General features: G+C 41.9%; 1 protein-coding gene across 1 annotated transcript in view; it reads left to right on the top strand.

Moving 5' to 3' along the window:
* The window catches only part of PAH (phenylalanine hydroxylase), an 87414-nt gene that overhangs the window by 6353 nt on the left and 53552 nt on the right, over positions 1-27509 (top strand). The window contains exon 3 of the mRNA XM_049881592.1: positions 14739-14922. Within this exon, the coding sequence (XP_049737549.1) occupies positions 14739-14922 (184 nt within the window). The remainder of the gene's footprint in view (positions 1-14738; positions 14923-27509) is intronic.

The raw sequence follows: 27509 nt of genomic DNA, 5'->3' as shown, positions 1-27509 counted from the left end.
CTCAGTGTGTTTGGCCATGTATTCAACAAGTCTGTTTTGGATATGGGCTGGGAATAGTGCTTGGATACCTGTGACATTCTCAGTACTCTGTGTGTGGGAGGTGGGGAGGGGGAGAGTGGAGGATACGCAGGTGTTATAAGGAAGAGAAACTGTCTCCTTGAGAATCCAGGGGAGCAAGCAGGTGTCCTGAGCAGCCATGTATCTCCTGTGGGACAGGGATGGAGGGTGGGGACGTCTCTTGGTGACAGGGCTTTTGCAGATATCATCTCATTCAATCTTATAATAACATCAAATATAAAAATATTTCTATCTCTGTTTTTCAGAGAAAGGAACTAAGGCTTAGAGAGGTTAAGAAACTTGCCCAAGTTTACACAGCTAGTAAATGCTGGAGACGTTGTTTCAACCCAGACATTCTGACTCCAGAGTCTGCCTTCTTAACTGTTATACTGTGCTGTCTCAGATAAGACCAACTACATCATTTGCTGGGCCCAGTGCAAAATGGAAATATGGGGTCTCTTGTTCAAAAAGCAGGAAAAAGTACTGTTAAAGGTTTAGTAATAAGAAACTTTTTCCGTTCTTCTGCAGTCTCACCCTCAACTGTCCATGGTGTTTTTTATTTGCTGTTTAATATCATCCTTGGGAGCCCTGGCAGCATAGTGGTTAAGAGCTCGGCTGCTAACCAAAAAAGGTCAGCAGTTCAAATCTATCAGCCGCTCCTTGGAAACCCTATGGGGCAGTTCTACTCTGTCCTATAGGGTCGCTCTTAGTTGGAATCGACTCGGTGGCCCACAAAAGAACAATAACAACAGCATCCTCCCTTCTCTTGGGCACATGTCCAGCCCACCAGCTGCTGGATTCTCCCTTCTGCCAGCTGCTGGCCCCACAAGCCCTGCTCCTTCTGAAGACAGGAAGTCTGTCTCTCCTTCCCATAGGTCTGACCACCAATCCATTGACAGGTGACTCCAAAATGATTGCAAGCTACATGCAGGGTGCACTAGGTACCTGGGTGGGGGTGGGTGAGAGGCTGGTCCCCACTAAGTCACCACCACTGAATCAATTGTCAAATCACTGGTGACAGATGGCGGCCACAGAACATGGACCTCCCACCCAACACCCCATGCCATTTAGTCACTACCCTGGCCAGAAGGTGGCAGCCATTGTGGGATGGGGAAGAGAGGTGTCCGGGGGTGCCAGGGAGATGAGAGAGGCCCAGACCTATGCTGGGAATGTGGGTAGGCAGCAGGAGGCTTAAGCTTCCAGTACATGCGTCATGGTCCCAATGAACTTCATTTACAAACACAAGTTCAAAGATACAATTATTAAGAATTTCAAGATGATGTGTAGAATTAAACTGCAAGCACAGGGCTGTTCTGAGCCCATGAAGCCAGCCCTGGCTTTAGACCTCTTTCATCAAGCCTTCCTTGAATTAATTATCTTCTCAGGGATTTGAAAGTAACTGCAGCACTGATCCACCTTAAGTGTACACTTTTCTGTCTGTCCCTGAGGATAACATTTCTTAAGGCTGAGGACCTTCTGTCAGTTATTTTTATATTCTCTACAAACCCAGATCCATACATTAAAAAAAAAAAAAACCAAACCCACTGCTGTTGCATCAATTCCGACTCATAGTGACTCCATTGGGTTTCCAAGGCTGTAAATCTCTATGGAAGCAGACTGCCACATCTTTCTCCTTCCAAGCTGCTGTTGGTTTTGAACCGCTGGCCTTTCGATTAGAAGTCAATTACTTTAACCACTGTGCCACCAGGGCTCATATATGTGTGTGTGTGTGTGTGTGTAAGGAGCCCTGGTGGTGCAGTTAAGTGCTAGGCTGCTAACAAAAATGTTGGCAGTTCTAACCTACCCAGCAAGCACCTCTGTGGGAGAAAGACCTGGCAACCTGGTCCCATAAAGAAGACCCTATGGGGCAGCTCTACTCTGCCACATAGGGTTGCTATGAGGTGAAAATTGGCTTGATGACACCAAACTACAACGACAACATATGTATGTATGTATTAAGGATTTCAAGATGATGAAATTAACATTAACACACACACATACACTATATATATTGTTCAGTTAAGAATGAAACTAAATTTAAATATGAGCAAATGAATTATGAATTGGGATTGTTTTATTCTCCTTCCCTGGATTTACAAAAGAAGGATTATGTTTGAGCCAATGAAACTTACCCTGAGGTTCTTTAATAAAATTCAACCTGATTACCCAATGAGGAACAAAAATGTCTGCCTGACTAAGAGCAAGCAATGGGTGTGGAAGAGAAAATACTTTTTGAGTGATAAACTGTTCATGAGAAAGAAGATACCTGTAAAATTCTCCTACTAATCATTCAGCCTTTCTATTAGACAGTTCATCGATAGTTTTTTCCTTGAAAAGCTGCCCTTTAGGCCTAAGTCAGAGTTAATAGTAAATGAGGACGATGTTTTCAACCTGATAAAGAAACTATGAGTAACCGAATTACCAGGACTAGATGGAACACGCCAAAGAGGCGTGTGTGTGTGTGTGTGTGTGTGTGTGTGTGTGTATCTGGCACATAGTAAGAGATCAATAAATGCTTGGTCTCATTATTTCAGGTGCCATATTTGTAGTAGGTCATGGAACATTAGGGACTCTTAAATTCATGGCTGTATGAAAAATAATTAAAGGACTAGGATTATTTACTTTGAAGATGGGAAGATGGGGTTGGGAACAATTGCTCTTGTTGTGTGCCATTGAGTTAATTCTGACTCGTAATGACCCTATAGGACAGAGTGGAACTGCCCCATAGGGTTTTCTAGGCTGTAATTTTGCAGGAGTAGATTGCCAGGTCTTTTTTTCCTGTGAAGTGGCAGTCTAGGTTGGCAGTCTAGCACTTAAACCATTGTGCCACCAGGGCTCCTTGCGGGAACATAATACCAACCAGAAAACCAAACCTGTTGCCATCGAGTCGATTCCAACTCATGGTGACCCTATGGGATAGAGTGGAACTGACCCATAGAGTTTCCAAGGAGTGCCTGGTAGATTTGAACTCCCAACCTTTTAGTTAGCAGCCGTAGCACTTAACCACTATGTTGCCAGGGTTTCTGGGGAACATAATAGTTTCATTCAAATATTTGAAAGGCTATCATGAAGAAAGAATCCTAATTATTTTCTATAACTTCAGATGCAAAAGGATGATGAGTGGAAATTATAAGGAGGCATATTTGAAATCACTTAAAGGCAATGTCTCTACCGTAGGAGGGCTGGAAGGCATTAATTTCAAGTACTGCTCCTGTCAAAACAGCCAGCAAGACGCAGAGCAGAATCAAAACAAAAATTATAGTATAAATAAACTTTCCTTAGTAGAGACAAACGATAAAAATAAATTTGGCTCCTCCAAGGTTGGTAGTGGTGGGAGAAACATTCGATATGGGAGAATTACCTGCACCCTGCAAATCCCTTGCTAAGTACTGCCACAGTTACCTCTGTACTTAATGAGCTGGACCACAGGGACCTTCCATCAGTCCTCTGTAGCATAGCAGAGATGAAAATGGGACATTTCACCAAACCTTACTCAATGCCCAGAGTAATAAACGGTAACAGCAATGCGAACCTACACCATCTAGCCCTCCTGGCCTGACTCCACGTGGTGAAAGCTTTCTTAGCCCCACACTGCCAAGAACACATACCAAGGCATCCCAACTCCTCAAAGGAAAAAAAAAAAAGGAGTCTGCAAAGCGAGAGGCTCACAACTTGGCCAGATTTGATTCCCTGTGTGAGAGCCCATCTCTTCCTTGGATGATTGGCATCAAATTCACCATCACACGAAGGGACCATGTTGCCTGCCGGTGGGATTGTGGCCTACAGATCTCAGCTCATAATGATGTCAAATACAGCGTGATAGATTTGATATTTATAAAAGACATACAGATGTACTGTGTTGGCATGTGTTGGGTGGTGGGGGGAATGAAGCAGATGGTCCAGGGAATTGGGGTCAAATGATTAGGAATATACAAAAACCCCTATTGGATAACCTGCAAACATTCCACTGCCCTAAGTGGATGGTTCCGCCTCTCAATTCTTTACGTTTATCTGTATTTCTTGTGTAGTTTTACGTGTTTTGGGCTTCTACTAGCTCATGTCTCATGCCTTCATAGGATAAGAGTCTCCTGAGAGATTTTATTGCAAGTGGATTAGTAATGGGCTATAGAATTGGAAGGAGGCTCCTTGGGAGACGGGGAGTAAGTAGCAAAGAAGAGGTTTTCCTTTCTGTGCCAACTCTTCACTGATAACCTTACAGGGTTTTCTCTAGGGAAGGAACAAACAGACAAGTAGATGCACAGAGCTCTGAGCGTGCCCGGGGACAGTGTGAGGTACATGGGTACGCTCAGTTGTTGTTGTTGGCTGCTGTACCGCCGGCTCTGACTCATGGGGACATTATGTATAACTGAACGAAATGTTGCCGTCTTCCTGGTCATTTGTACGTTTCCATCGTTGTGGCTATTGTGTCAATCCATCTCATTCAGGGTTTACCTCATTTTCACTGACCCTCTACTTTACCAAATATCGTGTACTTTTCTAGCAATTGGTCTTTCCTGATGACATGTCCAAAGTGAATGGCCAAAGACTCAGCAACCTCTCTTACGGCTGTACGTCCTCCAAGACGGGTTGGTTTGTTTTTCTGGCAGTCCACACTATATTCAATATTCTTCCCCAACACCACTGTTTGAATGTATCAATCCTTCTGTCTTCCTCTTTCACTGTCCAACTTATGCACGCATATGAGGTGATTGAAAAGACCATGGCTTGGGTCAGGTGCACCTTAGTCATCAAACCAACATCTTTGCTTTTTAAGATTTTAAAGAGTTCTTTTGTCACAGATTTGCCCAATACAATGTGTCACTTGATTTCTTGACTGCAGCTTCCGTTGATAGCAAGCTACCTAAGGCTAGACACTGAGACCTAAAAATTGCTTCAGAGTTCACCCTCCATTTTCATGGTAGACTGGTCCTTTGGAAACAAGTAGACAAAGCACAGTCTCTACCTTTGTCACATCCCCTTCCCATGCTTCCCTGCCTACTCCATCCCCATGTATCATGTTCTCCTACTCCCTCACTTATACATTCAATTTTTTTGGAGTACCTCTTATACTAGGTGAAGGAGCCCTGGTGGCACAGTAGTTAAGCACTTGGCTGTTAACCAAAAGGTATGTGATTTGAACTCACCAGCTGCTCTGTGAGAGAAAGATGTGGCAGCCTGCTTCTGTAAAGATTACAGCCTTGGAAACCCCATGGGGCAGTTCTACTCTGTCCTATAGGATCTCTATGAGTTGGAATTGACACAACGGCAATGGGTATTTTATACTAGGTGCTGGGAACACTGACGTGAGTCCGTCTTTCCCCTAATAGAACACACAGACTCTACATAAATAGGCGATTGCTATAGAGTACACTGTGGCATACAACAAGTGCTGTGAGGACCTCAAGGTTCAAGGAGCTTTCTTAGCCCAGACATGTCAGGGAAGAAGCCAGGGGAGGTTTCTTGGAGACATAACATTTAAGCTCTACCTGAAGGGGTTGACCAGAAGACTGAGGAAGGAGGAAGGGAACTCCAGAATGAAAGAACACAGCAATGAGAGAGCATAAACAGGAGGTCAAGTCATGGATGCCTCATATCCCTTCCATCTGCCAACCCCAGTGTTCCGGGGGGCCGGGGCTGGGTTACAGAGAGGACACCCAGGCAGAAACACGATGTTTATTCTTCTAAGGTTTGGACTTGTGGCCCTACTTGTGACCCTGGGCTTGGTGAGCAGGACTAGATCAAGATGCATCACAAGAACTGCTTTTACCCTCTGGCCTTTGCTGCAGAGCAACAATGAGCCACAAACGGTTTACCAGGAATGTTTCTTCTTTATTTTGAAGCTTCAAGTTCCACTGGAGGAAAAAAAAAAAAGTTTTTATGATGCAGATGATTAAAAAAAATTTTTTTAAACCAAAAGATATAAATAATGATATAAAGAAAATTCATGTAATTCATTCCCTGCTTAAGAAAGAAGACATTGCAGAGACAACTAAAGCCTCTGTGGAATTCCTTCCTTCTCGCAGGCAACTACCTCTTCGGAGGTAACTTATTAAACTGAAGTTGATGCGTATTATCCCCACGCATCTTTTTATTCTTTTGCTATATATCGATATCCATTAGTTATATGTGGTACAATTTTGAAAGCTCTTAAAATTCATGAAAATTGGAATCATATTGTAGCTATTCTTCTGCGGTTTCCTTTTTTTTGAGAAGGATAGTTAACATTGTCTTTGAGATCTACATATATATGGTTTGTGGATTTGTTTTTCCTTCTATGTATTCCATTTTATGAATAGACTACACTTTATCCATCTTCCTGTTAGAGGACATTCAGCTTGTTTCCATTTTTTTTTTTTCTACACAGACAGTGCCATATTAAACATTGTGTATGGGTTGGGTATTACGACATTTATTGAGTAGAAGAATTTTAAATGGAAAATCTCAGATAGCACTGTTTTCAGTTGTTAAACAGTTCATAGCTGGGAATATTTGAGAAATATCAATACAGAATTTACTTTTTAAACTTTGCTTATGAAATTGGATCTCCTATTGTGACAGTTGGAACCCCCGGGTGGTGTAAATGGTCAAAGCATTTGGATGCTAACCAAAAGGTTGGAGGAGCCTCAGAAGAAAGGCCTGGCAATTTACTTCTGAAAAATCAGTCATTGAAAACCCTATGGAGCACAGTTCTACACGTTGCCATGTTGTTGTTGTTGTTGTTAGGTGCCATTGAGTTGGTTCTGACTCACAGCGACCCTATGTACAACAGAGTCATGAGCCGGAGTCAACTCAATGGCAACCGGTTTCCATAAGGGTAAGGATTTATTTTCTACTTTACGCACTGTTTTACCTCAGTGTTTGGCCATGGATGGCACTAAGTATAAATCGTTGAATGCTCCTGTCTGTTTACTTGAGACCAGTTACTTGGAATATGCTTTATGAATGTTTTTGATGTTGTCCCCAGAAACCTCTGAAGAGACCAGGACAAAATTTCATTTGTTTACTCCAAGATAACAGCACGCAATGGTCCAAGAAATTCTCTTTTCAGTCTAGTCCCATCTCAAAATATGCTCCATCTTTCCCTCTTATTTTAGAAATCTGCTCTCAGGAAAAGACCTGAGAGAAATTTAGGGTAAAGTACACATTAACAAGTTAAATGGCTCATCAAGTTTAATGTGATATACCTCCCAGGGAAATGTGTATCTATCTATACCAAGTTGTGGGAGGCAGAGTAGGAGTACTTACTATCTATCAATAAAGCCTACATTGTGCTACTTTTTTTCTTCTTAATTCTCATTAAGTTGCCAGGTAATATCATTATCCTTATTTTAAACATGAACAAACTAAAGTTCAGAATGGCCCACTAAAGTATCCAAAGATAGTGAGTAACAGAACCAGAATTTGAACTCAAGGTGAGTTCCAAAACCTACACTCTTACACCATTCCATTCTCCTTTCCTCAAGAAACGAAATGGAAGAGGTGGGGAGTGGGCCCTAAGTTTGAGGTTAAGCAGAGATCTAGAAAGACAAACTGACTTTTCTGCCACTGTGAATTCTCTGGATTTTATAGGGTCGTTATGAGTTTTTTTTTTTTTTATGAGTTGGAATCGGCTTGATGGGACTGGGTTTTTGGTTTGGTTTATAGTTTTGCTGGCTTGGTGGTTAAGTGTTCAGCTGCTAACCAAAAGGTCAGCAGTTTGAATCTACCAACTGCTCCTTGGAAATTGTATAAGGCAGCTCTACTCTGTTCTAAGGGTCACTGTGAGTTGGAATCAACTCTACAGCAACGGGTTTTGGTTTAGTTTTGTTCACTTACGACCATTCTCCTGTAGAGAGATTTTCCTTAAGGATGGGAAGTAAAAAGCGTTTCTGGTAAATTTTTAATTAAATTGCTTATTCATTTCACAGCTCTCTGAGCCCCACACTCTTTGCTCCAGAGACCCGATGAATCCAGGTTTTACTCTGCAATCTTTTGTGTACAGATCATGAAAATGTTTTTGAAATCTTTAATTATAAATGTTTCTTGCCTTCCCTCAGATGTCCACTTGGAATAAAAGAAAGAATTCTTTCTTTAACTCTCACTTAGAGATGTGGTGAATGTGTGTGGGGTGTCAATTTATAAACCTGCATCAAGCCCTTGTTTAAAATTAAAAGCTTATTTACCGAGAATTAACTATGATACTAATCAGGGTTGGAAATTAATTTTTAAACCTCCTTTGGCAGTCAAAATTGTTGGTAGCTGAAGAGTCACACTGATATGTTGGAAAAATCCCAGTAAGGAAATTACACTCTGAACTAAATGGCTAATTAACAAATTGATTCAAATGAGAAAGACATAGTCCAAAGAATTCAGCTGTGTGTTCACTGTATACCAAGCCAGAAATTTCTCTCACATTTAAAACTTATGTTTTTCATTACACGGGTAATAGAAGCATATTAAAGACTTTTGGCAAAAAAAATAGAAGTGATCCACAATCTTCTCATCATAATTTATTTTGATATTTTATCTTCTAGTCTTTTCTTTTGACCTGGGCATAACTTTTAAAGTATGTTCATAATTATTGCACGTATATGTCCACCTTAAATATTTTCACAAGAGATTATCATTATAACCATTGAAGAAATTAAGTTAACTTTTCATTACAGAAGTAATAAACTGTTGTTTTTTTAAAAAACTTAAACAATGCTAATTTTAAAAAAGAAATAGAAAGGAGGAAAGAAAATCACGTGTAGGCCCATCATCTAGAGACAACCGCTGTGTATGTTATGTTGGAATTATCACTGACACTCTTTGTCCTATACATGTTGTTGTTACTTTTTAATGTTTGCATAATCTTTTGCTGGGTTATTACACCACGATCCACCTAATTGTTCCCCTATTGGTAGGCATTTAGGTAGCTTGCAAATTTCGAAGAAAGGCTTTGTGAATTTTTCACATAGGCTGAGTCCCTAACCCAGTAACTATTTGCCAATAGAGTCACTTCTGATCCCTGGCAACCCCTGTGTGTCAGAGCAGAACCGTGCTTCTTAGGGTTTTCAATGGCTGATTTTTTTGGGAAGTAGGTCACCAGGTTTTTCTTCTGAGGCACCTCTGGGTGAGTACAAACCTCCAACCTGCCAATCTTTTGGTTAGCAGCTGAGTTTGTTAACCGTTTGTACCACCTAGGGACTCCAGTTAGATCTCTAGAATTAAAAAAACTGGATCATGGGGCATAACCTGTTTTGTGCCTATTCCAAAGTGAGAACTTCTCTCTGGAAGAAGCTATTTGGAGGTGTGGAGAGTGGGTGGTGAATGCTAATGGCCTATAGCCTGCCTTCCAGTTCTTCTTCCACCCTCCCCACCACCCATTCACCCTGCCTTTCCAAACTTTTCCACAAATAAGCACTGCAGAGGTGTGTCCATTCTCTGTGTTCCCTGCTCTACAAAAAGCAAGAATTGGTTATCTCATCTTTTGAAATTTCAACTTAGATAAATAGCAGGTGACGTCTACCCATTTTTTTTTTTTTTTTTTTTTTTACTCTTCCTCAGCCAAGAAGGATGACATTGCTCTTTGCTTTGTTAAGGTTATAACCTCTGTTTGCCAGAGAAGGCTTCAGAGCAACTGCTGTCTCCCTGGCCTTCCCTCCGCCACATTTTCTCTCCAGGCAAGGTCTTCTTGCTGGGTTACCTGGCCACAGCTTACAGGGTGTGTCCTTTACAGCTGAGCCCATAAATAACGGCTGCACCATGCACCCTTGGAGATGATGGGAAAAAGCCAGGAGGAAAAGATCCTATTTGAGGTTACTCCTTATTGCCTTAAGGAACCCTAGTGGTGAAGTGGTTATAAGTGCTTGGCTGCCTAACCAAAATGTTGGCGATTCAAACCCACCAGCTACTCCAAGCAATATGCTTCCATAAATATCACAGCCTCAGAAATCTTGTGGGGCAGTTCTACTCTGTCCTATAGGGTCACTGTGAGTCAGAATTGACTGGATGGCAAAGGGATTATTGCTTTTACTATGCACAGAGGTTTTAATTTTGGGGGCTTGGCATAATAGTAATAATAACAATTTTTTTTGTTTTTGTTAGTTGCCATAGAGTTGCTTCTGACTCATGGTGACACCTTGTGTGCAGAGTAGAACTACTCCATACCATTTTCAAGGCTGGGACCTTTCAAAAGCAGATTGTCAGGCCTGTCTTCTGAGATGCCTCTGGGTGAGTTTGAACTGCCAACCTTTTGGCTAGTAGTGGAGTGCATAACCATTTGTGCCACCCAGAGACCACTAATAATAATGGGAACAGCTGACATTTGTGGAGTGCTCACTCCATCACCAGCATGAGAGGCAGTGTGGTTGGAAGACCAATGACTCTGAGGTTAGAAAAAACGGGTCTTTCCCTCCCACAGTTACAGCAAAGCACCTTCAATCCCTGGTTTCATTTTTAACATCTTCCTTAACTTCCCTGGAGGATAGTTGTGAAGGTCACAGAAAATAATTCTAAGCTGTGGAGTTATAGTCAAATGTTAAAAAAAAAAAAATCACTATTGTAATGACCCAAGTGCTCTTCAGCAATAAAGAAAAAGACGTCTTCAACTACAAGGTTGAAGAATTTATTTTTTTGAAATTTTAGACTTATTCGAGTTAAACATTTTCTCAGGGACCTTTTGTCTATTTAAATGTTTGGGGGAACACCTATTATTTAATTGTGAGAAGCAAAGGGGACAGTCCTTGGGTTTCTGTTAATGAACAGTACTACCAATGAAATAACAGGCTGTCTGAATAAGAGCAGATGAGTTGACAGTTACTTAAATCTGGGACCAATTTAAGCAGTGCTTTTTTGGTGAAACCTATAAGGAGCCCTGGTGGCACAATGGTTAAGTGCTCGATTGCTAACTGAAACCTTGGCAGCTTAGACCACCATTAGCTCAGTGAGAAAAAGACCTGGTGATCTCCTTATGTAAAGACTACAGCCTAGGTAAACCTATGGGGTGCTTCATATGGGGTCACTAAGAGTCAGAATCAATTCGATGGCATGCAACAATAACAGTAAACCTATAATAACTGAAATATTACCAAAGATATTTAACTTCAGTAGCTGTAGTAAATAGTTGTTAATTTTGTATTTTTGCTGCCTTTAATAAAAGTAGCTTCTCAGTTCTTTCCATGGATGTGGTAATAGGGTGTTTGCAACGTAGTTTAAAATTCCAACGGAGAAACCTGACTGATGACTTCAAGTTGACGTCTTTGTGTTGAGGATTCAGTAAACTTTACTAAACTCTACCAATTCTGTTGAGGGACATTCTCTTTTTTTTTTTTTTCTTCTTTTAACTCATTTCTGTTTGTGAGCCAGTTTTTAGAGTCCAGGTTCTGGAGGACGACTGTGGCATCTCATTACTAGAGAGAGGCTTTAGTTCCTCACTCCCCACTTTCCTGCCTCCTTTCTCAGAAAGGCACAATCCAGAGATTGCCTGAATTGACTCAGAGGCTCTTGAGTCAGCTAGCCTTATTTATTCATTTTTTCATTTTTTGGGAGGGGGGGAATGAATTTGGGCAGATTATATAACCAGCCTTGTGCTTCTTGTTTATGTTCTGGTGATTTCGTGCCTAGCCTTCAGGAGATTGAATTATCAGTTAGCCTTTGAATTATGGTGTTGGGAAGAATATTTGAATATACCATAGACTGCCAGAAGAACAAACGAATCTGTCTTGGAAGAAGTACAACCAGAATGCTCCTTAGAAGGAAGGATGGCTAGACTGCATCTTACATACTTTGGACATGTAATCAGGAGGGACCAGTCCCTGAAGAAGGACATCATGCTTGGTAAAGTGGAGAGTCAGTGAAAAAAGGAAGACCGTCAGTGAGATGGATTGACACAGGTGGCTGCAACAATGGGCTCAAACATAGCAACGATCATGAGGATAGTGCAGGACTGGGCAGTGCTTTGTTCTGTCGAGCACAGCGTCATTGTGGGTCAGAACTGACTTGAAGGCACCTGACAACATAATAACAACAGTCAGCAGGTGCCATAATAAACCAGTGAAGTCCACTGAGTTGAGTTCTAAAGGTATCAGGAAAGCCTAATACAGAAACAGTGGTGGGGAAGATTTGTTGCCTTCACGTTGCAGCTGTATTCCTTACAAACTCTAAGGCTATTCACACTCGTTGTTTTGAGGATGCTTAAAATTTTGTTCTTTCATAGAAGTGTCAAAGATAAATGTTAACTTGAAAAAATTAAATACTATATCATAGAGAGTAAACATCAAATATAAATCATTATTACCAATCAGAAAATAAAATAACTGCATAATGAGAAAATGATATGAATTGATAATTCACAAAAGAAAAAATAGAATTGGCCATTAAACATAGGAAAAATGTCCAGCCTCATTAGCAATTTAATAAAAATTAAGCTGTGAGATGTAAGTTACCTTTGCCTATCAGGTCAAGGATATTGAAAATTCTCAAGGTTGGTACAGGTGAGAAGTGTGAGCCCTATTATGGAACGGTAGATGGGTCCATTTCTGGAGGGCAATGGGGCAATATATACAACGAACCCTTAAAGGACAAATACTTTTTGATTCAGCAATTTGGCCACTAGGCATTTATCCTGAGAAATCAATTAGGCATGTGTACACTTTTGGCTGTTTGCCTAATAATGATGTTTATCATTTATAGTGGCAAGAAATAAGAAACCAACCACATGCCCGTCACCATAGCATTGGTTAAATAAATTATGACACGTCCATACAATGAGCAACAAGTAACATCACGGTAAACAGAGAAAATAGTGAAGTTGTAAAGGATTTCATTTTACTTGGATCCACAATCAACACCCATGGAAGCTGCAGTCAAAAAATTAAACTATGCCAAAAAAAAAGAAAGAAATCAAACAACACATTGCATTGGGCAAATCTGCTGCAAAGATCTCTTTGAAGTGTTGAGAAGCAAAGATGTCACTTTAAGGACTAAGGTGTACTTGACCCAAGCCATGGTGTTTTCAGTTGCCTCATATGCATGCAAAAGCTGGACAATGAATAAGGAAGACTGAAGAAGAATTGATGCCTTTGAATTGTTGAAGAATGTTGAATATACCATGGACTGCCAAAAGAATGAACAAATCTGTCTTGGGAGAAGTACAGCCAGAAGCCTTCTTAGAAGCAAGGATGGCAAGACTTTGTCTCACATACTTTGGACATGTTATCAGGAGGGAACAGTCCCTGGAGAAGGACATCATGCTTGGCAAAGTAGACGGTCAGCAAAAAAGAGGAAGACCGTCAATAAGACAGATCGACACAGCGGTTGCAGATGGGCTCAAGCATGACAATGATTGTGAGGATGGCGCAGGACCAGGCAGTGTTTCATTCTGTTGTACATGGGATCACTGTAAGTCACAACCGGCTTGACAGCACCTCACAACAATAACAACAACATACTCTGTCCTATTGGGTTGCTATGAGTCACGCTGGCCTGTTGATCTCACCTTCTCAATGAGGTCTCACATAAGCACCCTATCTAATACTATGACCTGCGCCCACCCCACCTCAGGAGTATCCATCCCCTTCCCCCAGCTCTGCCTTGTATTTTTTCTAAGCACTTATTATAAAACAATATATGTTGTTGTTAATTGCTGTTGAGTCAATTCCAACTCATGGCTCCATAGGGTTTTCAAGGTTGGGACCTTTCAGAAGCAGATCGCCAGGTGTGTCTTCTGAGGTGTCTCTAGGTGGGTTTGAACTGCCAAGCTTTTGGCTAGTAGTGCAGCACTTAACCTTTTGCATCTCCTAGGGACTCCTTAATATATACCAAACCAAAACCAGTTGCCATCGAGTCGATTCCGACTCATAGCGGCCCTATAGGACGGTAGAACTGGCACACAGGGTTTCCAAGGAGCACCTGATGGATTGATTTGAACTGCCAACCTTTTGGTTAGCAGCTGTAGCACTTAACCACTATGTCACCAGGGTTTCCCTTAATATATACATTAGTTATTTATTATGTTTGTTGTCTATACCTTCACACTTAAGTGGAAATTTTATAAAGGAAGCACCTTTGGGTGTTTTATTCACTGATGAATCCCAAGCACCTAGAAGGATGACTGGCATGTGGTAGGTGTTGCATGTATATTCATTCAATTACTTAATAAAAAGTAATTATATAAAAATATTAATGGTTATTATACTAGATAATTTTTACTGAGCATTTACTGTGTGCCTGGCAGTGCATATATATCATCCCTTCCAATGCTCCCAGCAAACTCATAATACAGGCGTCATTAAGACCACTAAACTACAGAGCAGAAATCAACGGTTAGAAATATTCAATTGTTCAAGATCTCATGGCCCATATAGTTTAGAACTTAGATTTAAATACAAGAAGCCTGACTTTTGTGGACTCTATTCAAGTATTCTAATGTCACTTCTGTAAAATGTATTGATTGATTCTATAGGATTTCATTTGGGAAAGGATATTTGAACTATTTACCCCACCTCTTGCCATTTGTCTCTTGGCTTTGCAGAAGAAAAAACGGGCAACTTTTGCCACCTTAAGGGCTTGCTTCTACTCGTAAAAATACCCTGTTCCTCAGCTCTCTCCATTTCATTTTGATGTGTGTTTTTTCTGGTTTTGTTCTGTGTTTTTGCCCTGAATTACTCTTTATAATCATCCCAATGACTTCCATTTATACTCCCACTTTTTTTTCCTAGGAGAATGATATAAATCTGACCCACATTGAATCCAGACCTTCACGTTTAAAAAAAGATGAGTATGAATTTTTCACTCATCTGGATAAACGCAGCATGCCTGCTTTGCCAAACATCATCAAGATCCTGAGGCATGACATTGGAGCCACTGTTCATGAGCTTTCTCGAGAAAAGAAGAAAGACACAGGTAAGAGTTAAAGGAGTTTAGTGACACAAATGACCCTATATTCTTTTCATAAAATAATACCTACCCTGCAAGACTGTTGGAAGATTAAGCAAGAAGATGTAAGAAAGGCACTTAGACCAGTGCCTAACGTATTGTAGGCACAAAAAACACAAAACAAAACAAAAAACAATTGCCATCGCGTTGATTTCAACTCATGAGGACCCCGTGTGCGTGGAGTAGAACTGCTCCGTTTGGTTTTTGTGGTTGTGACTTTTCTTCTGAGGTCCCTCTGGGTGGGTTCCAACTGCCAACCTTTCAGTTAGCAGCTGTCTTAATTATCTAGTGTTGCTATAACAGAAATACCACAAGTGGATGGCTTTAACAAAGAGAAGTTTATTTTCTCACAGTAAAGTAGGCTAAAAGTCCAAATTTGGTGTGTCAGTTCCAGGGAAAGAAGGCTTTCTCTCTCTGTTGGCCTTCTCGTCAATCTTCCCCCAGACCAGAAGTGTCTCTGTGCAGGGGCCCTCGATCCAAAGGACGCGCTCTGCTCCTGGAACTTCTTTCTTGGTGGTATGAGGTCCCCAGCTCTCTGCTTGCTTCCCTTTCCTTTCATGTCTCATAAGATTAAAGTTGGTGCAGGCCATGTCCCAGGGAAACACCTTTTACATTAGCTCAGGAATGTGACCTGGGTAAGGGTATTACTATCCCACCCTAATCCTCTTTAACTTAAAATTACAATCACACAATGGAGGACAACCACACAATACTGGAAATCACGGCCCAGCCAAATTGATACACACGTTTTTGGGGGCATAATTCAATCCATGACAGCAGCCAAGTGCTTAACTCTGTGCATTAACCAGGGACTCCCAGGCATTGACTAAAACCGTTGCTGTTGAGTCAATTCTGACTCATAGTGACCCTATAGGACAGAGTTGAACTGCCCCATAGGGTTTCCAAGGAGCAGCTGGTGGATTCGAACTGCTGACCTTTTGGTTAGCAGCTGAGCTCTTAACCACTGTGCCACCAGGGTGTCAAGCATTAAATAACCCATTGCCGTTGAGTCGATTCCTACTCATAGTGACACTGTAGGACCGAGTAGAACTGCCCCCATAGAGTTTCTGAGGAGCGCCTGGTGGATTCAAACTGCTGACATTTTAGCTAGCAGCTGTAGCACTTAACCATTACACCACCAGGGTTTCCAATAGATGTTAGTTATTTCCTCTCTTCTTCCAGATAACTATTTCTCATGTTAGTAGCAGCAGTTTTCTTTCTGTGGCTAAAATTTTAACATATTTTCCATCCCTGGATTATCATGCTCTCAACAGTCTATCTTCAGAGATGGGATGATTAGGGGTCCAGCGTACTTCCTATGTAAATACAACATCAAGACACATTCTCTGGTTATCTTCATTCCAACCAATTGGCTCTCCCTAAGTTCTTCTCATAACATGGCAGTTCTCGAGCTGGGAATTCCTGTCTCCTTATTGTGGGGACTTTCATTGTAATGGTCTCTTTGTCTTTCTCTTCCACCAGATTGTGAGCTCCTTGGCAGCAGGGAGATAATATAGTCTATTATCTATACTTATACTCTCAGCAGTTAACACAGTTCTTGGTACGAAGGTGCTCAGCAAATATTTGTGAGTGAGTGAGTAATTACATGCATTGTCAAGACTGGATTTGCCCCCTTATCTACTTACTGACGTGTTGTCAATTGCTGTTCCCTAGAAGATCATAGGAAACCCTGGTGGCATAGTGGTTAAGAGCTGTGGCTGTTAACCAAAAGGTCAGCAGTTTGAATTCACCGGGCACTCCTTGGGGCAGTTCTACTCTGTCCTATAGGGCCGCTATGAGTCGGAATTGACTCTATGGCAGTGGGTTACGGGTAGAACATCATAGCGCAATAGAGTAGAGGGATGACACATACTCAGTTGGGGCTGGACAGACTTCAGTTCAAGTCCTACCTCTGCTATTTATTAGTTTTGAGACCCCTGACCACTTTTACCACTCTGACCTCAAATTTCCACAGCATTTTGTGGAGTTAAAAAAAGATCATGCATAATAAACAGTGCATAGAACAGTGCCTGATGCACTGTACGGCTGAATAAATGATAGCATGCAGTTGTCATGTTATGGCTACCCTGAAATGAATACTAAGGAACAAACTGGTTGCTTTTTAGGGTCCAAAGCTTATTCAGATAAGCTATTTTTTCCCCCCTAAATAACCAATTTATGTTTCTTTTCCTCGTTGTAAAGTCAAAAGTTTCTTACCAAACTTTGAAGACCTTAGGTCAAGAGAATATCAGGCTCTGTAGCTGAATATAGCATTTTAATACGAGGAGATGCTTTAAAATGAGACAAGGCCCACCTCCTAACACAAGCCACTGAAATACTGTCCGAAAGGTAGCTTCCAGGCCTTCCTAGGAGATGCTGTGCTTCCTGCCCTCATCCTCCTGTGGCTGAACCCGAGGCAAGGAAGCTCACTGCAGGGTTCTGCCCTTGCTGAGGGTGGACAACCATGCAGCTGGGCTCAGGTCACTGGGGGCGGGCACTTGGAATCCCTCCTCACATCAACCCTGTTTGCCATTTCCCCTCCACCTCCTGAGCAGCTTCCCTGATGACAGCCCTCTTCTGCTTTTCCGGCCACCTGCTCCCAACAGGAGCTGCAGACCCTTCAGGACAAAGGGCCTGCAGGATCCTGGGGCCAGCTCTGCCTCTGGTTGGAGCAGGTGGAGCCCAGGCCAGCTGGGGCTGCGGGTGTAGGAAATCAAAGCAATTGACAGGCGGGCAGGCAGGCCTCTTGGGGAGACAGGGAAGGCGTATATAGATCAGCTGAAGGGCTGGAAGCCCAAACTGGAGGCCTGGGAAGGAGGTTCTTAGTGGGCATATGGCAGAATAGGTAGGAGCCCAGACCCCAGAGCCAGACCGCTCCACACTTGGTGTGACTTTGGGCAAATTCCTGACCCTCTCAGTCTCCTGCTGTGTAAAATGGGAATAACAAGAGTCCCTGACTTATAGAATTAAAGAAATAACACAACTACAGAGAACAGTGCAGAGCATGTTTTAAGGGCTTAAAAGATGTTTTCTATTTTTACCATTATTGTCGTCGTTATTAAAAATAATGGTATAAGCACTCATAAAAATAAAAAAAAGAAAACAAAAACCATTGTTGTCAATTCCAGCTCATGACAACCCCATGTGTTACATAGTAAAACTGCTCCACAGGGTTTTCTTGGCTGTAATTGCTATGGAAGCTGATTGCCAGGCCTTTACTTCTTGCAGTGCCACTTGATGGGTTTCAGCTGTCACCCTTTAGGGCAGAAGTCAAGAACAAACTGTTCGCACCACTCAGGAACTCTGGTACGAGCACAGGGACCTCAAAAAGCCACACGGCTACTTTATCATAGATTCTGGGATTTGGAAAGTGACCTCAGAGGTTGTGTAGCCCAATAGGCTCCTTAAGTTTTCGTTGAATAAACAGAGAACATGACTTGCCTTAAGGCACAGGGCAGATTCTGTGCAGTTGTGAGTCAGTGTGTGTTGAGTGTTGCTGTGTGCCAGGCACTGTGCTAGGAGCTAGAGAGAGGGTGAAAACTGCCTTGTTTAAGGAGCTCGGGGTATGGCAAGGGACATGTGACACCCAGGGGATAGAGCCAAGTACCAGGTGCTGTAATGGAGACAGGGTTGATGGAACTTGGTCTCAGTTCCAGTGTTTAACTGCAGGGACTCAGCAAATGTGAAAGTAAAAAGCCATGTTTTCACCCATAGGTTGGATAAGCATTCCTGGGATCATCAGAGGGTGAACTTAGCATGGGCCTGGTTACCCAGCAGGCCTCCTCATCTCATTGCTCAGAATTGCTGGGTGTTTATATTTGAAGTTGAGTTGACATTTTAACTAGCGACGAAAAGCTGCTAAGACTGCTCCTTTCTAAAACAGCACGTGTTTCGTGACCCTTGTTTCTTTGGGTAGTGAGTCACCCCATCCCATGATGGCTGCTTCCACCTGACACTTTTTCTTGACCTTAATTTATCAGTTGCTCTAGAGAGGATTCCAACTCATGACAAGCCCACGTGTGTCAGCATAGAACTCTCTTCTTATGGTGACAAGTCTTTACATGTAACAAATCATTTGCCTTTTCAACATTTTTCACATTTGTAATTCAGTGACATTAGCGATGTTTATCATGTAGTTTTCAGTGGCTGATTTTTCAGAAGTTGACCACCAGACCTCTCTTCCAAGGCACCCCTTGAACCTCTAGTCTTCGGTTAGCAGGCGAGTGTGTTAACTATTTCCACTACTCACCAACTCTGACCTTAAGTTACATGGAACCAAATAGCTGCTAAGGATGCAACCGAGGACGAAATGACTGACTTTCCACCTGTGGGTAGGTGTGGGCTCTTTTGGTTTCTGGGGTAGTCTTTGGGCCCAGAAACACATCTTTTTAGGGGAAACAGCCATTACTTTGCAAAGTTGCACTTTCCATAGAACTCAGTGGGAGAACGATTAGAGGAAGAAAAGCATCGCAGTAGATCTGAAATTTGATTCTTTCTCTGGACAAAATGCCCTTTATATTGAGGTGCTCAGATCTCCAGGGCAAGTCTGACAGCAGGTTGAAGTGGGAGAGCTGAACCCCTCAAATCAATTAGGCTAAACCACTTTCCGTTCTAGTCTTTAAACCGTTCAAAAGGCCATGTGGGTGATAGAAAATGAAAGTTTTCAGTTTCTTAATTGCTAAAGTATCCCACCCAAAACAGCTTAAGGGAAGGTTAATTACAGTGACATGTTAAAGAAATCCCAACCTTCTAAAATGCCTCCTGGAGAAGCTGATGTGGGTTTAATAGGATTTTAATTCAGAGAGTCTTTTGAATACTTGAGGTCTATTCTCTTGCTACCCTCTCTCCTAAAGACATCAAACCCTTCCTCAACCCAACATGAAAGAGCATTAATATCTTCCATCGATCAATCTACTAATCCTTTTACCCTTTCCCTTTGAGTTTACTGCATGACATTACATTTAGCCGGGGATGGAAAATTCCTACATGGAGACAGATTGCAGCCAGGAGAAGCAGACGGACAAAATGTCCCGGGTAGAAGGGGATATTAGGATCATCACCTTTTGAGTAATTTATCTGGTTGGAGTTATTTTCCAGGACTAAATGGACACTTACTGGATTTTGCTCAGTTGTGGTGATTATAAGAAAGCCCTGGTATAGAATAAAAGTGAATCCAGACTGCCAATCTACTGTATGTTCTGTGGAGAACAGAATGTAAGAAAGGAGGGGAAAAAGGAAGGAAGGAAGGAAGGGAGGAAGGGAGGAAGGGAGGGAGGGAGGGAGGGAGGAAGGGAGGGAGGAAAGGAGGGAGGGAGGAACGGAGGGAGGGAGGAACGGAGGAAGGAACGAAGGAAACTGAAAAACCCTGTGGAGCACAATTCTACTCTGAAACACATGGGGTGGCCATGAGTCAGAATCCACATGACAGCAACTGGTTTGGTTTTGGGGTAGGGAGCACTTATGGGTTATTTGCCTCTTGTATTTGAATCAATTCCTGAAGCAATGAGTTAAGGAAAAAGTTATTGTGAGAAGACAATAGCAACATCATATATTTATTCCTTCCTTCTTATATACCCCCTCTTCCCTTTCAGATCTTGTCTTAGTCATCTAGTGCTGCTATAACAGAAATTTCATAGGTGGATGGCTTTAACAAAGAGAAATTTATTCTCTCACAAGGCTACAAGTTCAAATTCAGGGCGTCAGGTCCAGGGGAAAGCTTTCTGTCTCTGTCAGCTCTGGAGTAAGGTCCTTATCATCAATCTCTCCCTGGTCAAGGAGTTTCTCAGTGCAGGGACTCCAGGTTCAAAGGGTGGACTATTCTCCTGGCTCTTGTTTCTTGGTAGTATGAGGTCCCCATGTCTCTCTGCTCAATTCCTTTTTTTATATCTCTAAAGAGATTGACTTAAAACACAATCTAATCTGGTAGATTGAGTCCTGCCTCATTAACATAACTGAAACTAATTCCATCTCATTAACATCACGGAGGCAGAAATTACAACACGCAGGGAAATCACGTCTAATGACAAAATGCTGGACAATTACACAATACTGGAAATCATGGACTAGCCAAATTGACACACATTTTTGGGTAACAGAATTCAATTCATGACAGATCTCTTGAGTTTTCTCTTTTCTACTTCAGTATCACTCCCCTGAATAACAGTTGCCATGATAGGGCTGAAATTTCAGATCAGCAGAGGGGTTGGGATTCCTTAGGGGGGTCTGCAAAGCTGCTGGGATTGTGAGCAAAATGATATGTGTACATACATATTCTTTCAGGAAAGAAGATTTTCAAAGGGGTCATGGTTTCCAAAGTATTAACAACCGTTTGAGAGAACCTGCTTAGGGGCTGGAGGAGGGATCCAAATGGTTGGTGTCTTGCCCCCATTTCTACCACCTGTACTGGATTTTCCCCTTTCCCTTCCTTTGCTTGTCTATTCTGTGTTTCCACCTTCCCTTTGTCCCCTTCTCAGTTCTAAGCCTTCTGTTGTACATTTCACCTTGTCTTGCATATGTCTCTTAGGGCTATAGAAGCTCCTGGCCCTGTGTATGCAGGAGACCAAGTATTTACATATTTGTGAAATCACACAGGATTGATGGCCTTTTCCAGTCTTTACATGGATGTGTTGCAGTGGCCTTAAGCCCTAGCAGCTGGGGTTATGACTTGTGTTGCAGACTGCCTCATTGAGACGAGCAGACACACAGCTAAGACGATAAGCCCATTCAGGGGAGGTACCACAAACCTCAGAGCTGGAAGCAGAACCTCTTGGTGTCTTTTGGCGTTGAGCTTGCTCCCTGCACTCTGTCAGGGGCTGCTCTATTCCTTGGCAAGGAAAGCTCCAAGCCAATGCTATTTCTGCAGCCCAGTCTATTTGCCAGGTCACAGGACTTTGAGCTAGGGAAGATCATAAAATAATAGGCTCTCATTTTAAGAAGAATCCTTCTTTTTCACGTTGAATCTAGTGTTCTCAAAACTCTTTTTTCATTAGATTGTCCTGTTCAAGCTTTGCAACAGCCAACTCAGAGAGCTAGTGCAGGTAGATAACATTATTCTCATGTTCAGTATCAGGATGTGAGGCAGAGATGTAAAGTTGAGAGGCCACATGGATTTTGGAGTCTCATTGGCCCAGTTCAGTTTCTGGGCAGTAGCTGCTTGGCCAAGTTGTTTGCCCTCTGTAGGCCTCCCATTTTTCACTTGTTAAATGGAGATATCTATGTGCCAGTGTGGTTGTGTGGACTACACGATATGATTTGTATAAAGTGCCTGGCACATAGGATCCACACAAAATGTGTTAGTAAGCTTATCCCTGAGTCTTTTATGTGGATACTCAGTGAACCGTATGATTGAGGCAAGACCAGTGTTATGGGTTGAATTGTGTTCCCCACCCCCCCCCCGCAAGATATGCCTTGTCCCTATACCTGTGGATGTAATCCCATTTGGGAATAGATTTCTTTGTTATGTTAATGAGATTATATCTGTGTAGGGTATGTCTTATACCTAACCATTCTGAAATATAAAAAGAGCAGATTAGGCACAGAGACAAGCAAGCACAGACGGGGAAAGATAGATGCCATGTGGAGATCGCCAAGGAACTGAGGAACGCTGGGCTAGAGAAGCTGAAACAAGGATTTTGCCCAGACCGGACAAAGAGAGTCTTCCTAATTTGAATTTCTAGCCTCCTAAACTGTGAGGAAATAAACTTCTGTTTGTTAAAGCCACCATTTGTGGTTTTTCTAGCACAGCAGCACTAGCTAAGATAGCCAGAATCTCGAAACTCCTGATCTTCCTTAAAGAAAGGCCACCACACCGCACTATGCTATTTGACTCCATCCAAAAGATTGTGAAAGTTAAAAGGAACAAGACTGAGAACACCCTTTTTCTGGGTGACAGGTATATTCTTCTCAATTGAAGGAGGGAATAAGAGACTATGATGTGATGGGAACTCAGTGTCAACATTCCACTCATGCTGAATGGAGAGAAGCATCATGGTGACTCAGGAGAGTGACAGATTTAGAGTCAGGAAAGCAGGACATGGATCCCCCTTCCACACGCTGCCAGCTGGATTTGACCCCATCTCACCCACTACTGGCTGGGTGACCTCATCAGCCGCTTTTTCCTCTTCCGTGAAATGGAGCTAAGGCCCACTCTACCACTTCCTAGAGCTTATAGGGCAACCATGCCAGCTGCTGTGTATGTTAGGGTATTTGGTGGATTGAATTGAAGGTGTGTGAGTTAAAAAGGTCTCTGGTTTTAGGTATCCTTAGGCCTCAACAGGGAAAGATCTCTATAATCTATGAACCCAGCACAACAACAAGCCATTAAACCACAACCACCAACTACATTCATCAGATCCACGGGTATGGACACTGGAAAAGTTAATGATACCTAGGGAGTTGGTGGCAGCCAGCCCCTCATTGGGGCCAACCTCACCCAGTGGTTAGGGAGGCAGCTTTTTATATAAGGTGAATGTGAGGGACCCAGGGAATGGTCTCTTATTTCGGAATATTACTTCCTATGAACATGGTTTTGACTCTTAACGTTATCCACAGTTAAGTTGGAAATAGCACTGGTATAGAAGACAGAATGCTTCTCATCAGGGCATTCTTTTTTTTGTCTCTCTTTTCCTCCCTTTCTCCCTTCCTTCTTTCATTCCATCCCTTTCTCTTTCCTTCCGTCCGTTTCCTCCCTCCCTCCCTGGCCCCCTTCCTCTCTCCTTTCTTCCTTCCTCCTCATATTCACCAAGCATTTTCTGTGTTCCAGGCACTATTCAAGGCACTGGATGGGGCACAGACAACACGACTGATCATGACACATATTCTGGTAGGGGGAAAGAGACACTAAGTAAGTGAACAAATAAATACACAAGATGATTTCACATAATAATGCATGTTATGTATGAAGGACATTAAGCAGACTGGTGTGATAGAAAGAGAGGATGACTTTGGAATCAAGACCTAAATGATGACAAGTAGCCAGACATGTGAAGATTTACTTTTAACTCATCAGTTAAAGTAAATCTTGGGTTGGGCCCTGCACTTTCCTATGTGTCACGTTTTTGTTTGCTAGTGCAAATGATGGTCTTTAGCTATTGCCTTCTATTATCCCCTTAGATTGAATGTGCCACATCAAGAATCTTCATCACATCAAGAGAATCCCCCCAAAACCCAAAAACAGTGTCTCCTGGATTCTAGTATCTGCCCTACAAACTCCAAGCTTTATGGAAGATTATACCAACCACCCTCCATGTCCTGAAAACCTACACACTCCTTGACTTTATTTTTTTTTTTATAATTTTTATTGTGCTTTAAGTGAAACTTTACAAGTCAGTCTCTCACGTAAAAACTTATATACACCTTGCTACTTATTCCCAATTACTCTCCCCCTAATGAGACAGCCCGCTCTCTCCCTCCACTCTCTCTTTTCATGTCCATTTCATCAGCTTCTAATCCCCTCTTCCCTCTCATCTCCCCTCCAGGCAGGAGATGCCAACATAGTCTCAGGTGTCCACCTGATCCAAGAAACTCACTCCTCACCAGCATCCCTCTTCAACACATTGGTCCTGTCCAATCCATGTCTGAAGAGTTGGCTTCGGGAACAGTTCCTGTCCTGGGCCAGCAGAAGGTCTGGGGGCCATGACCACTGGGGTCCTTCCAGCATCAGTCAGACCATTAAGTCTGGTCTTTTTATGAGAATTTGGGGTCTGCATCCCACTGCTCTCCTGCTCCCTCAGGGCTTCTCTGTTGTGTTCCCTGTCAGGGCAGTCATCGGTTGTAGCCAGGCACCATCTAGGTCTTCTGGTCTCAGGATGATGTAGCCTCTGGTTCATGTGGCCCTTTCTGTCTCTTGGGCTCGTAATTACCTTGTGTCCTTGGTGTTCTTCATTCTCCTTTGATCCAGGTGGGTTGAGACCAATTGATGCATCTTAGATGGCTGCTTGCTAGCGTTTAAGACCCCAGACGCTACTCTTCAAAGTGGGATGCAGAATGTTTTCTTAATAGATTTTATTATGCCAATTGACATAGATGTCCCCTGAAATCATGGTCCCCAAACCCCTGCCCCTGCTACACTGGCCTTCGAAGCATTCAGTTTATTCAGAAAACTTCTTTGCTTTTGGTTTAGTCCATTTGTGCTGACCTCCCCTGTATTGTGTGTTGTCTTTCCCTTCACCTACAGTAGTTCTCATCTACCAACTAATTAGTGAATACCCCTCTCCCACCCTCCCTCCTCTCATAACCACAAAAGAATGTTTTTTTTCTCAGTTTAAACTATTTCTCAAGTTCTTATAATAGTGGTCTTATACAATATTTGTCCTTTTGCAACTGACTAATTTCACTCAGCATAATGCCTCCCAGGTTCCTCCATGTTATGAAATGTTTCACAGATTTCTCACTGTTCTTTATCGATGCATAGTATTCCATTGTGTGAATATACCATAATTTGTTTATCCTTTCATCTGTTGATGGGCACCTTGGTTGTTTCCATCTTTTTGCTATTGTAAACAGTGCTGCAATAAACATGGGTGTGCATATATCTGTTCTAAGGTGCGTCTCTTGTAGGCAGCATATAGACAGATCTTGTTTTTTAATCCATTCTGCCACTCTCTGTCTCTTTATTGGTGCATTTAGCCCATTTACATTCAGGGTAATTATGGATAGGTATGAATTCAGCGCTATCATTTTGATGTCTTTTTTTTGTGTGTTGTTGACAGTTTCTTTTTCCCATTTAATTTTATGTGCTGAGCAGATTATATATTGTCCTTTCTTCATATTTGTTGTTGATTTTGTTTCTGCTGAGTCTCTATTTTTTTCTTGTATTTTATTTTGATGAGTAGGATAGTTTGTCTCCTTTGTGGTTATCTTATTTAACCCTATTTTTTCTAAATTTAAACCTAACTTTTATTTCTTTGTATTGCCATATCTTCCTCTCCATATGGAAGGTGTATGATTACATTTTTTAGTCCCTCTTTATTATTCTAATGTTGTCTTCTTTTATATAATAACATCACTCTTAACCTGTTTTGAGCTTTTTTTGTTTTTTTTTTTTAATAATCTTGCTTTGTTTTTTTTTTGGATTTCCCTGTCTGGGTTGACTTCTGGTTGCCCTGCCCAGTGTTCTAGTCTTGGGTTGATCCCTGATATTATTGATTTTCTAACCAAAGAACTCCCCTTAGTATTTCTTGTAGTTTTGGTTTGGTTTTTACAAATTCCCTAAACTTGTGTTTATCTGGAAATGTCTTAATTTCACCTTCATATTTAAGAGACAGTTTTCCTGGATATATGATCCTTGGCAGGCAATTTTTTTCCTTCAATTTTTTAAATATGTCATCCCATTGCCTTCTTGCCTGCATGGTTTCTGCCAAGTCGTCCGAGTTTATTCTTATTGGCTCTCCTTTGTAGGTGACTTTTCATTTATCCCTCGCTGCTCTTGTAATTCTCTATCTTTGGTTTTGGCTAGTTTGATTATAATATGTCTTGGTGACTTTCTTTTAAGATCTACCTTATGTGGAGTTTGATGAGCATCTTGGATAGATAGCTTCTCATCTTTTACAATATCAGGGAAGTTTTCTGCCAACAAATCTTCAACAATTTTCTCTGTATTTTCTGTTATCCCTCCTTGTTCTGGTACTCCAATTACTCGTAGGTTATTTCTTTTGATAGAGTCCCACATGATTCTTACGGTTTCTTCATTTTTTTAAATTCTTTTATCTCATTTTTCTTCAAATATATTAGTGCCAAGTGATTTATCTTCGAGTTCCAAAATTCTAGCTTCTACTTGCTCAATTCTTCTCCTCTGGCTTTCTATTGAGTTATCTAATTCTGTAATTTTATTGTTAATCTTCTGAAGTTCTGATTGCTGTCTGTCTATGGATTTTTCCAGCTTATTAAACTTTTCATTATGTTCCTGAATAATCTTTCTGATTTCTTCAGTTGCTTTATCTGTGTGTTCCTTGGCTTGTTCTGTGTATTGCCTCATTTCCTTCCTGATGTCTTGAAGGGTTCTGTATATTAAACTTTTGTATTCTGCATCTGGTAATTCCAGGAATGCACTTTCATCTAGAAGATCCCTGGATTCTTTGTTTTGAGAGCCTGTTGAGGTGATCATGGTCTGTTTCTTTATGTGACTTGATATTGACTGTTGTCTCCGAGCCATCTATAAGTTATTGTATTAATTTATGTTTGCTTACTGTGTCGTAGCTTCTTGCTTTGTTTTGTTTTGGTATACCTCTATGGGTTGCTTCAGTGAGCTAGCATGAGTATTTTCACATTCGGAGCTCTGACGTCCTGTCCCCAGATGGCTAGAGTTGTTATCAGGTATATCAGTCTAGGCGTCCATTCAGTTTTCTTGTATGAATTCAGCTCAGGTTTCCAGGTAGCTGATCATCAAGTGTGTGGTACAGGCTCTGTCCTACAGTCTTAGAGGGGCAGGAGTGATTGGCGTATATACCGGTATCTGATTGCAGCAGGGGGTCATGCTGTGAACAAGGCAGGGGGCTGAGAACTGACCCCTGAGTGTCTATGAGGAAAATGCATCTCTGTTCCCTAGAGCATGCAGG

The sequence above is a fragment of the Elephas maximus genome, chromosome 4 (assembly GCF_024166365.1).
Source record: "Elephas maximus indicus isolate mEleMax1 chromosome 4, mEleMax1 primary haplotype, whole genome shotgun sequence".
In the NCBI taxonomy this organism is placed as follows: Eukaryota; Metazoa; Chordata; class Mammalia; order Proboscidea; family Elephantidae; genus Elephas; species Elephas maximus.
Note: the sequence above shows the minus strand (reverse complement) of the source record. Positions and strands in the feature narration are given on the sequence as shown.